The following is a 12,803-nucleotide window of genomic DNA, read 5'->3' on the forward strand; positions in this document are numbered from 1 at the left end:
ATTGAGGTCTGATCATAGACCGTTACTGCATGTATTTTCCACCAAGAAAGATGACGACCTTATGCCTAGGATTAAAAGGTGGGTGAAGGGGTTGAGTGATTTCAATTTTCAGGTAGATTATGTTACCAGTTTCAGGAACATGGTGGCGGATTGTCTGTCCTGGTTGCCATTGGCAGGAAAGTGATGTTGACGGATGTTGACCACATCAGCGGGGTCTTTGAGAGTACGTTACCTAAAGACAGGTGGCAGTTGGCAAGAGAGGGATGATGAAACTAAAGAACTCCAAGAGTTCATAGTTAAGGGTTGGCCAGAGATTAGGATCCTCTCAGAGGAGATGAATGGGTTTTGGAATGGAAGTGAAGAGTTGAGTTAGAATCGAAGGGAACTGTTCAGACTCCCACTGTTCATTCCATGAGACGTCTCTAGAGAAAAAGCTGCGAACTTGAGGCATTTGGGCCACTTGGAGAGGAATCTCACTAAAGCATGAGTGAGGGAGTTGTACTGGTGGCCACGATCAAATCGGCACATTGCGAGTACAGTTAAGGAATGTGTTTTGTGTACCAAGAGAGATATGAGTAAAGCAGTATCTAAAGCTCTGTTGTCTCCTTTAGAGATTCTGGAAGAACCATGAAAGAAGTTACACTGGATTTTGCTGGTCCTTTCCATTTTCTGTCTCCAAGTGAAAGATATGTAATATTATTGATAGATTACATGTCCAGGTGGGTAGTGACTGAGTGTGTGAGCTCAGTTGATACTTGGGTTGTGATTAGCTTCTTGAAAGAGGAGTTTGTTCGTGAAGCTCTGCCCTATGAAATTGGTGTCCAGTTGACATCTCACAAAATGCAGGAATTTTTAGGAGACCTGTCTATAGTTCATCTTAAGATGGGGCTGTATTCTCCACAAGTGAACAGTCTTACTGAGTGCATGAATCAAGTGGTGAAATAGTGTGTATAAAAAGCAGTAGAAATGAGAAGCCTTTTGCCCGAGATGTTGAATGAAGTGTGCAGGCTCATTGCAGCACTCCTAGTCCAGTAACGTCCAACTCATCTTTTTTCTGTATGAGGGGTAGAGTTGGAAACACTTAATTGAATTTGGCATGGATAAGTGGAGAAGTGCAAGGGTTAATGCGGTTGAATGAACAAGTGGATATGAGTGAACCCAAAAGTGAGTACCAGTGGCTGAGAGGTATGTATCAGAAGATAAACAAGAAAAAATATGACTAGAGAAACTGCACCAAGTCTCTACTGCGGTTAGTGGGTAAAAACATACTAGTGAAGAGGCTAGGATTTGTGAGTAAGGGTGAACCAGGGTTACATGGGTCCTTTCAAAATTAAGACAGTCATGAGGAATGTTGTCAAGCTGGCTAATGGTGATGTGTGGAGTATGTCTAGGCTAGTGAAATGGAATGAAACAAAGCCCGACAGCAGCAATGCCAAATCTAGTTCGAAGGTAAATGTTAGGTCTGGTACTTGAAGGGCCGGCTTTAAGGCGACACGACCGATGTGTTGTGACCTCACTGGGCGCTGACCTGAAGTGGGGGCACTGTGTTTAGCAATAACCTACGATTGAAAAGCACTGGCTGAAGAGTTCCTTGTGCGTCCAGCTTTCAGGCAGCAATAAAAATGTCAAGATAACTCGTGATTAATGTTCCTACTACAGAGAGAAACTGGAGTTTTGTTTAGTGGAAGCTTTAACTTACCATAAAGTAGCGCAGGGGCTAATATTCCTGCTGCCAAGATCACATCTGTTTTTTATGTGGATAGCGAAGTGGATTAGTAAAGCCAGCATTTACCAGCACTTTAAAACAAATGAAATGTATGTGAGAGAGGGGTTATGGAGAGATGAAGGGCACTTTTGCTGGGGGGTAGGGGGGAATCCATGGAGAAGATCATGGGGGGTGAGGGAGGGGTACCAAAAAGATTGTTGCACTGGACACTACCAGCTCTAAAGCCAGCCATGGGTTCTTGTGAGCGAAGTGTTCCACAGGATAATCACTGTGGTGGTTATGCTTTTTAATTGATTCCCAGACATACCGAGAGATCTTCTGCCAGACCCAAATGGTGGAAAGATTATGTGGTATCTTATTTATGCTTCAATGTGGTAGCAGCAGTATATTTGCTGCTAAGGTGTTGTAGTCACATGATACTTTGAGCTTTTAGTTTCAGGATATATTGTTTTTCCTTGTTATGTAAAGTTTGTCTATTAATTATTTTGTGATTTCTGCAGTTGCAGATATATATTTTTGAGGTACTTGTGATTTTACTTTGTGTACTCATTTGCATCCCAGGTTGTATTGTTTTGCATTTAATATTTGTATTGCTGTAAATGGTTTCCTATGTTATTGTGGGAATGGATATGTTTTGAGCTTGGAATGCAAATATGTAATCTGTTTCCTAAGGGTACCTGTCATCCTGGAATGATGGATCGAGAGGATTTCAGTATGACAGTTGGAGCTGTGGACTGAAGGAGTGTGGCATCTATCTATCGGTTGGTGCAGGCATTGCCAATAAAGTTCTGTAAGGCACTTGCCTCATTTGTCTCTTTTCGTGTGAACTTTTCAACAGATATACTTCAAAGAAGTATTTTCAGACAAAGTGAAAAATATTTCAGTAGGAAATAAATCATCTTTCTTTATATTTGTTGAACATTGGAACTCTCTGTAGTTGATCAGACCTTAGTGAAGACACATGACCACTGAGATACCAACAAACAAACCTTTAATATTCAGAGTGAGAGTCTAAGACCTTAATCCTTTGCCCACAAGTAATTCAGTCCTATGTTGGAACCACCCATAACTATTCAGCGCTTTTTCGTTCTAATTGGTAACCATAAATGTACTTTTAACTGTGTGTTTTAGGAGAATTTCAGAGTTTAAAAAAAATACATTACAGGCCTATAACCAATTATACTCATAGCTTCACTTCAACAGTTTTTTTTCAGACAATGTTTGTGTTTTTCACAACCTGCTCCTTTGAGATTTCAACCTCTGGACAGACAACCTCTGCTGTGCATTACCTTCGGCTGTGCCAGAGTTATCTCCTTGGTACTCATCCGCAGCCTCGTCTTCCCTTGCTTCTTTCTATGCGTACACTTTTTGGCTAGACAGTGACCTCCAAGTATGCCAAGGAAAACAAATTGGAGGGGGCAAAGACAGCAGGAGGACAGAGAAGTCAAAAGAATGAAATAGCAAGAGAAGTGAAGTTGAGGGAGAAGGGAGATAGAAATGAGGTGGAGAAATACGTGAGATACTTCCAGTAATTCCTCCTCATTGAGAACGATGGAAAAAACAGACTAATGTGAGCCAAGTATACCACGGGTACCACCACTACAAAGTTGTAAATCTTTATCCAGTAAACATTGGTTGTACTGAGCCCAGGACAGTGACTGCCCACTTTGTTTGGTGAACCGCAGAAGTAAACTTAGCATGGCGAGGCCCAGTAGGTAATAGTCTCCTCATCACTACTCTTCTGTCTAAATATCCACCTTCATTCCCAGTTTTCTGAAGGATCCGTGACAGTTCACTTCCAGGAAGAAGGTGGTTGTTTTCATGGCAGTGTTGCATATCCTCTTCCAATTATATGATCCAGTGGTGGAGTTTGGCACTGGCAAAGGCTAGTGCACATCTGTAGGAGGTATGCCCATGTGTAGCTATAGTCTGCCTGCAGCATGATAGTGGGGCACCTGTGAGCAGGGCACAGTCCCTATAAGTATGAAAATTCCCAATAATGTGTGCAGTTGTAACCTCCCAGCTATTCTTACATTTGTTTCTAAAGCTCCCTTGCATTTATAACATTTTGGTAACAAATTGTGGGATTCCTGATCATGAGTGACCCCTCAAACTGCTGTTCTGCTGCTCAGAGAAGCTGTTGGTGTGCCTAGGATATGACCGATGCCTTCAATTGGGTAGTTCCAATTTCTAGTCTGAAGGGGGTTAGCCCATGCCCTTTCTACAGAACCTAGATGGTTCTGGTTTTATTCGTTTTAAGGTGCATTAGCCCCCTTTTAAATTAAGTGTAGTGGTCCTAAGCAGATGGAAAACCTTTATTGATTTATGGATATAAATGCTCTCAAACATGAGAATAGAATGTTCAATATTGATTACAAATATTGGAACTTGTGTGCACAGCCGATAGGTTGCCATCACTAGTGGTGTGCCTGTCATGAGGTTTACCCTTTGCTGATCACAAACATCTTTGAGCCTGATTCCGATTTATGACTGACCGAAGTCCATATGACATCGGTCAGGAACTGTAAAGGAACGACCTCCTGTCATCGGTTACAGACCTGCAAGTAGGATGCCACCAAACCCTGTCCGGTTGCATGCCTATACCTATCAATGAACGCATGCATTCCAAACGGAATGCATGCTCTCATTGAAAGAGCAGGGGTGCAATTCATCCCCGCACTCCGTGGCAGGCAGGCTCAAGGTGCCTGCTACCGGGTGCAGGGATTAACAAGGGGAAACCATAGGTGCCCCCTAGGCTACCATGGCTCGGTCAGAAAGGAATCTGACCAGCACATTCCATTGCGAGCAGGAGGGCTCTGACCGTCTGTCAGAGCCCTCCTGCCCGCAACGGAATTGGCCCATTTGTTGTGTCTGGAAGTTGGTCTCAAGATGAAGAATGGAAACGGTCCACTCCTTCTCTTTTGTCTTGAGGACCCATTTGTGTGAAAAAAACAAAGTTTCTTGTCAGAGCAAGGCCATGGTGATTATATTCATAGGAAATTGGATTTAAGCAGAGGACCAACACAGTGCATTCTGGGAAGAGTGCAATACATGCTCTTCCCAGATGGCCCTCTGAAAAGGAAAACTCTGCCCTCAGCTCGTTGTTTAAAGTTCTGTACTACAGAGGATGCACTGACCTGCATTGGCAATGATATTGCCTAATAAACAGGTCTAGAACATATAAGCTGGAGCTCACCTCCAGCATGTTGAACACCTTCTTAACACATTTTCTAAATATTGTTTTCAAAAATAATGTTCTAATGGGTGTAGATTTTCTATGGTTAACTGGACAATAATATCGCTACAATATTCTGGTACCACTTCCTTCCTTGACGATGTTGCATTGCACATTTTCACTTTGGCCTTAATCATCATTTTTAGCAAGTTTTGTTGAACAGCTGTAGAAGGCTCATTTTGTGAGGCAGTTCTCAATATTGTTTAGTCAGATCTGCTGAACTCGGGGCCTTCTAGTTTTGCTGAAATGCTTCAATCATGCAGTCATCAGACTGTTTTCATCTCTTCTTCACCATCTGCAGGCTCAGTCTGAGACTCCAAGATGCTGCTGTACCTGACTGCACTACTGGGGCTGTACTTTCTCTTTCGCTGGTACAGAGAGAGGCAAAGGGTCTCAAATCTCCCTGATAAGTATGTGCTGATCACTGGCTGCGACTCTGGCTTTGGGAACAAGCTGGCGCGGCAGCTCGACGAGCGAGGACTGCGGGTGCTGGCAGCGTGCCTGACGCAGAAGGGGGCGGAGCAGCTTAAGGAAGCCACCTCCCAGCGGTTGCAAACAGTGCTATTGGATGTCACCAACAAGACAAGTGTGGCTGCCATGGCACAATGGGTCAAGGAGCAAGTGGGAGACCGAAGTAAGGACAGAAAATTAAATTACTCTTTCATTATTAAAGAGTCTTTGTACCTTTTTGAAATCACAAAGTTAGCAATATTGTTTTAGCCAGAGTTGTTAACATGCTATGAGAATATTTTGCAATTAACAGTTTCATTGGTAATCCCAGAGAAGAGTTGATGATAATGGCAGTAATTCACCAATAATATAGGGCTAAGACAAACGGCATCACTTGACATTCGACCATATCCCTGAATTACATCACAGGAAGAGACATCACATAACTTCTGTCCATGAAAACATCACAGAAAGTAATGTCACCAGGTATCAGAACCCAATGTCATGACTGATATGGAAAAGTATATACATACCTGTCAAATTAATAAATGACACTCAATAAAATAGGCCAATTTATCTTTTAGTTACCATCTATTTATTAACAAATAGTGCAGCCCTGAGATGTGAATTGTGCAACCATGAGATGACAATACACTGCCATCAAAAGCCAGGAACTGCTTTCATGTGTCCGGGTACAGCCATCAAATCATCCTATATCGTAGTGCGATGTTCGGACAGAATATTAAGAATGAAATATCGAGATGCAGAAATATTGAGTTGTAAATAATGTGAGGCATAAATATCATGTGCAAAAATATTGTTGACCCGAATATCCATTTTCTAAGGTAAGTAATATTGATCTTAAAAATATCTATGTTAATATCATTTACAAAAATATCTATGTTGTTAATATTGATGTTAAAAATACCTATGTTGTTTTTTTTGGCAAAACTATCGTTAATAATATCATTTTTTAATTATTTTATTTGTTTATGTTATACATTATTTGTATAACTATTGTTAATGTTTTTTAATATAGTTTGTAAATTTGTTTTTTTTATATGTAATTTAATAGTTTATAGTAATTTTTAGTGCTGTGGGGGTTGTAGGATTTATAGGGGTGCAAGGTGGGAAGTAAATTAATATTAATAATTTAATTGATAATTATGAAAAAATATGTAATTCATTTTTTTTAAAGTAAGTTTTAGGTACGGGTTGTGGGGTTTGTAGGGGTATAGGATGGGGACTAATTTATGTATAATTAATTAATTCATGATTAACTTTTAAATATTAATTATCTAAATGATAATTCATTATGTAAATTGAATATTTAATTGAATTTTTAATTTTTATATTTGGTGCGTGTTGTGGTTTTTGTAGGGGTTATGGGTGGGAAGGAAATTAATTGTAATCATTAATTAATGCTAACTATTAGTTATTTGATAATTAGTTATATAACTTAAAAACATCTTAGTTACACAATTTACATATCAGGTGCAGTTTATTGGATTTGTAGGGGTGAAGGGTGGAATGTTAAATATATTTAATATATTATCAGATAATTATTAGTTGTTTAATTGGCAATTAATTACTTAAATATTATAATTAAGATATTTTTAAGTTGTATAATAGGTGTGGGTTGTTGGGTTTGTAGGAGGTATAGGCTAGGATATTAAATAGAATTAATGTATTTTTAATTCTTAGAATAAGTAGTTATGGAAATTATGTAATTAAGATATTTATTAAGTTGTGTATTAGGTGTGGGTTATTAGGTTTGTATGGGTAAAGGTTGGTAAGTTAAATATAACGAATTTATTATTAGTTAATTATTATTCATTGTTTATTTGATAACTATCTAACATATGTAAATAATATATTTTTAAAGATATGTCTCAAGTATGTGTCATTTATTTTGTAGCAGTATCGGTTGGTCAGTTATTGAAGTAATACATGTAAAACTAGTAATTCATTCATTAAAATGGTGTTATTTATTTGTTATGTATTAACTGTGTTATGTTTTTTAATTGTAAATAACATTATGTTGGTTGGTTGTTATGATTGTGAATATAGTGTGGTATTTTAATTGTATTATTATTTGTTATAATTTAAAAAAAAATATTAAATATTGTAATGTTATTTGTTTACCTTTTTTAAAATGTACATATCATTTTTATATTTAAATATTTATATTTCGTATTATTTATTATAGATGTTAAAATGTTTTATTTGTTTGAAGTGAACTACTCTCTCACTACTGTTGCACATACTAGAGTGGAAAATAGTACATTTTACCCCTCCGCAATCCAAAACTTTCCTACTGTTGTCCTGACTGAAGTGGGAATAATACAGTTTACTGCTTCCGAGTCCAGTGTTTGCCTTAATGTTGCACAGACTGGAGTGGGAATAGTAAATTTTAGCCCTCCTAAGTCCAACGCTTTCCCTACTGTTGCACAGACTGGAGTGGCAATAGTAAAATATACCCCTCTGCAATCCAACACTTTCCTTACTGTTGCAGTGACTGGCATGGGAGCAGTAATTTTTACCCCTCCTGAGTTTAATGCTTTACCGACTGGAATGTATATATCAGTTTGATATTTAGATATTTATATTTCTTATTATTTCATATAGTTGTTAAAATGTTTTATTTGTTTGAAATGACCTTCTCTCTCTCTAGTGTTGCACATACTAGAGTGGAAAATAGTACATTTTACCCCTCCGCAATCCAACACTCTCCCTACTGTTGCCCTGACTGAAGTGGGAATAGTACATTTGACCACTCCTGAGTCCAATGCTTCACCTACTGTTGCACAGACTTGAGTGGGAATAGTACACTTTACCCTTCCTGAGTCCAACACTTTCCCTATGGTTGCACAGACTGGAGTGGGAAAAGTGTATGTACTATTCCTACAATTGTATTGTTTTATTTATTTTATTTAAATGTCTATTACTATGACGTTTCTGTGTATTTAAAATGATATCATTTTTAATTAGTTAAATTTGTAAAATGTAATATGTTTTTAGTAAAATTAAATGTATTTATATTGTTCACTTGTTATGTGTAATTAAATTGATCTGTTTGAAAAAAATTCTAGTTTATTTGTTACAGATTTTAATTTATCATGTATAAATGTGTGTGCATGTATATTTGTTTGTTATATTAATAAAGTTTGCAAAATATTAGTAACTTGTAATATAAATTAAAATTAATATATATAATAGTTTTAAATTATATATGTCTAAAGGCACATACATACATGCATTTATGTTTTTTTTTAAATAAGTGTAACATTTATATATATCATTCAAATATATTCAATTTGCATTATATGACTGTTACATGTTTATATATTTACTATATTTAAATACAAAAATATTGTTTTTTAACATATATATAACTGATATTAGTGCGCTATGATATTTGTTTCCACATTTTTGTCATTTACTTTATAAGTATAGGAAAACAATATTTTTGTGCTCAATAGTTGAAATTCCACGATATTTAGGGTTTTGATATTTTGGCAGTGAACCTCCTAGTGCAGCTACTATGTGCCCAGGCACAACTTCATATGCCCAGAGTGGTCTCTTCATGCTCAAGGAATGCCTCACATGCCCAAGTAACGGATCATATTCTCAGGCACATACATCCTATGGCAGGTGGAATCAAAACATGCCATGGTATAGCCTCATGTGCCCATGTGTAGCCATCACAAGTCCGTTAGACAGGTACAGCCATTACATGCCCCGGTGTAGATTCAAGTGCCCATGCATAGCCATGATACATCCAGATACAGGTAATATAAGGCCAGTGCAACCATTACATGCACTGTTATAGCCTCATTTTCCCATGTATACTCACCATAGGTTCTGAATCAGCCACAATAAGACTGGTGCAGCTTCTTTTCACCACATACTGGCACACAATATCAGGTACGTTCTGTCCAAATTCAGTCTCACATGTGTAAGTTCTAGCTCATAGATCAGAAACCAGCTTCATTTCCCAAGGATCTGGATCACATGCCTAGGTACTAGCATGATCAGGTCTGGATTGGCTGTAGCGGGCCCCCAGCATTTACCTGGTAGGCTGCCAAGGTGAGGGCCAGTTTTAGACCCCTGGGGGCCGTTTATGTTACTGGGGGCCAGTTATAGACCCCGGGGGCCGTTTTTGTTACTGGGGGCCAGCTTTGCAACATAGGTGCAATATCAGCCCCCAGCAACAAAAGCGACACAAATATTTTCTTTCACCCCGCCACCCCCGTGGTCGGCCGAGCTCTTTGCCAGGGTCGGTTTCTGTTCCCAGTACGGCCCTGAGTATGATATAGTAAGTACAACCTTACATGCCCAAACCAAGCCTACTATAACCCAGTACAGTCTATCATACAAACCTAATTCCGTCTTATGGCAATGGCAAACACACAAGCCTAGGTGTAGCCATCATAACCCCAGCAAATCCTAATATGCAAATGTACAGCCCCTGGTACACCACATGCGCACAAGCAGTATCTTCACATAGCAAAATGCAGCCTTAGTTGCTCGGGCTGTCATCATGTGCAAAGTATAGCCTCATATACCTAGTTATGTGGCAAATGCAGGCGCATACTCCTTTTGAACTCATTTATTCCTAAGGTGCTGCATTCATGTGCCCTTGAAAAGCATCAAGGCTGACACTAATGCCATGCCCTAGTGGACCAGGCCACATTGCAAATGGACCTAGTCTGCATTTTATTTAACTAATATATTTAGTATCCTGTGTTCTGGCAAGTTGCGCCAAAGCCTTTGGTTAGGGATGAAAAAGCCAGACCTCCTGCTTTAGTCCCCCTTAGTTAGAACAAGGAGCTCTTTCCCAGGTGAACACAAAACCCTACATGAGTGGTGTAGAGGGATGCTCTTTCTTATATGGCAAATCACCAGAAATTGCCTTATATATTGAGGTTTAAACTTTTAATTGGATCACTTCCTGGTCACCAATTCAGAGACTGTACCATAAAGGAGAGATTTTTCTTGCGGTGAAAATTACTCCCATGTGGAGCTTTACATTTTTGTTTTTGTTGTTACAATTATTAAGATACTTCTACTAGATAATATTCTCCTTGTTCAAGCTTAGCTAGTTTATGCCCTCAAAGATCAGATTATGTTGCTCAGGCATAACATTTCGCGTGTGTGCTGGTGAAGAATTAGGGCTGATTACTACTTTGGCGGTGCGGCACCGGGTCCTCCCCACTTCAGCTCTGCCAAAGCTGTAGTCGGGGCACCAGCTTGCCAGATTAGGCGTTTCCTCCTGTCTGGAGAGCTTTGTTTTTGACATTACAAGGGCAATGCCCTGGAAATGGGCACCGCAATGGGAATGCCAAAAACAGTTCCTTTATGTATGCCCGGGCGCAGAGGCATAAGGGGTCCCTGTTCCTTCTGTGCCATGGTTTTCACAGTGGTGGAACTGCCATGAAAACTACGGTGGAGAGGAAACATGAAATATTCTTGGTGGAATTGTCGGTTCCCTGGCGGCTCTGGCATGGCAATGGCCGTCTGACCGCCCTAATGTAATAGGGCGGCCTGGAGACCTCCATAGTCTCACCCCTGCGAGTTTAGCGACCCATGGAATGCCAGACTCATAATCAAGGCCCCAGTGTTTCATCAGTATAATTATGAAGTGACACACCAATTTCACAGAGAATCTCATTAAGAGGGCTGAATATATATAATAATTAATGATGAAGAAGTACATGGCCCTGGTGGAATCCATAATGACTTAGGCAAACCATTGACTTCCCTCCCGTTTGCACCTGAGTATAATTATCCGATAGGACAAGGAGGAAAAAGGTTTTGTAGCCAACTCATATGCTTTTGACACCTAACGCAGCCTGTGCAATAAGGTGATGTGGTCAAGGGTTATGTAGGCCATAACTGTATCTAATAACATTAGCAGGCCTCACATCCATTGTCTATTACCTCAAGAACGGTGTTTTGTACAACTAATAAGGTTGTGTATGTTCCTCGAATTAGTAGTTTTATCACCATGTAGATCGAAACTAGGGACAGATTTACCAAGAACTTGTGTTTTCCGTGCGTCACGCAAGTTGACACAAGGCAACACAAGTGCTTAAGTGAGATTAATAAAGCTATGCAAATTGATATTTGTGCAGCATTGCTTTACTTTCAACCCACAAATGAATGCAATATAGTGCCTTGTACAGCCTTGCGTAACCCTGCGCTGAGAAGGAGTTATATAGGTGGAGCATGGGCCTTCCTGTGCATTTACCCATATATTTTGAGGTAAATTCAGATTCAGTAAAGTCAGTAAATCTGGGTTTGTGTCAAACAGGAGCTCCTTAGTGACCTTTCTGTAACGAGAGACACATCTGTATAACTTCTTGTTGCTTTCTTGCATGTGTGCTGCGATCTGTATCATTCTGTAGAACACATACACAAAGGAATATACCTCCAAGTAGTAGTTTTTGTGCAGGACGACCTTCCTGTACAAAAACCACCTTGATCACAACACTGGTACCTTGCTATTTTGGCTCTAGGAGAGTTGTAGATATTTTCTACAACCTTTACGATGTTATCCCCCAACTTAAACTTCTTTAATACCTCACTTAAGTAGCACCAGTTAACTCTATCAAACGCTTTGGCAGCGTCGATCGCAATTATTGATAGTGGAATTTTCTCTACGATAGCGATGTCGATTGCCCTGATCAACTCGTGTGTGAGGTCCTGAAGGTGCCTTCCTGCCACGAAGCCCTTCTGATTAGAATTTATTAGTGACCCCGCGATTTTCCCTAGTCTTTTTGCCAGGATTTGGGTGAAGATCTTGTAATCACAATTTAGGATGGATATTGGACGATAGGATTCGCACCTTTTCGGGTTTTTACCTGGTTTCAAAATGATAGAGATGGTAGCATCATTCCAAGACTCCGGGATTTTAACATTATTTATGAAAATCTTATTAAATAGCGCTGTTAATTGGGGAGCCAGAGTGTCTTTTAGCCTCATGTAGAATTCATTTGGGAGGGCGTCAGGACCTGATGCTTTGCCTCTCTTTAGTCTTTTTATCGCTTGGTCTTCCTCCTCTGTTTTTATTTCGCTATTTAAAATTTCTTTTTCCTCAGGGGTTAGGGCTGGGATGTTCTGTGCTTCTAGGAATTTGGTTATTTCCTCGATTCTTGGGTTACAGTCCTCCGTATAGAGGTTGGCAAAGAAGGCTGAAAACTCTTCCTTTATTACTTGTTCTTCAGACCCGTTTTGAGAGCTGTCTGTTGGATCTATACTGCTTATTTTGTTTCTAGCTTGGTCTGTTTTAAGCTTCCACGCAAGCATTTTCCCACAACCCTCTCCATATTCATAGTGGGCAAGTTTACTGCTTTCCCATCTTTTCCTGATTTTACCTTCCAGTAATAT

General features: G+C 39.4%; 1 protein-coding gene across 1 annotated transcript in view; it reads left to right on the forward strand.

The window, feature by feature from the left end:
- Positions 1 to 12,803, forward strand: part of LOC147684905 (17-beta-hydroxysteroid dehydrogenase type 6-like) — a 92,338-nt gene that overhangs the window by 15,068 nt on the left and 64,467 nt on the right. The window contains exon 2 of the mRNA XM_086940795.1: positions 5,263 to 5,595. Within this exon, the coding sequence (XP_086796921.1) occupies positions 5,283 to 5,595 (313 nt within the window). The 5' untranslated portion in view covers positions 5,263 to 5,282. The remainder of the gene's footprint in view (positions 1 to 5,262; positions 5,596 to 12,803) is intronic.

Source organism: Lissotriton vulgaris, chromosome 10, assembly GCF_964263255.1.
Source record: "Lissotriton vulgaris chromosome 10, aLisVul1.2, whole genome shotgun sequence".
Classification (NCBI taxonomy): Eukaryota; Metazoa; Chordata; class Amphibia; order Caudata; family Salamandridae; genus Lissotriton; species Lissotriton vulgaris.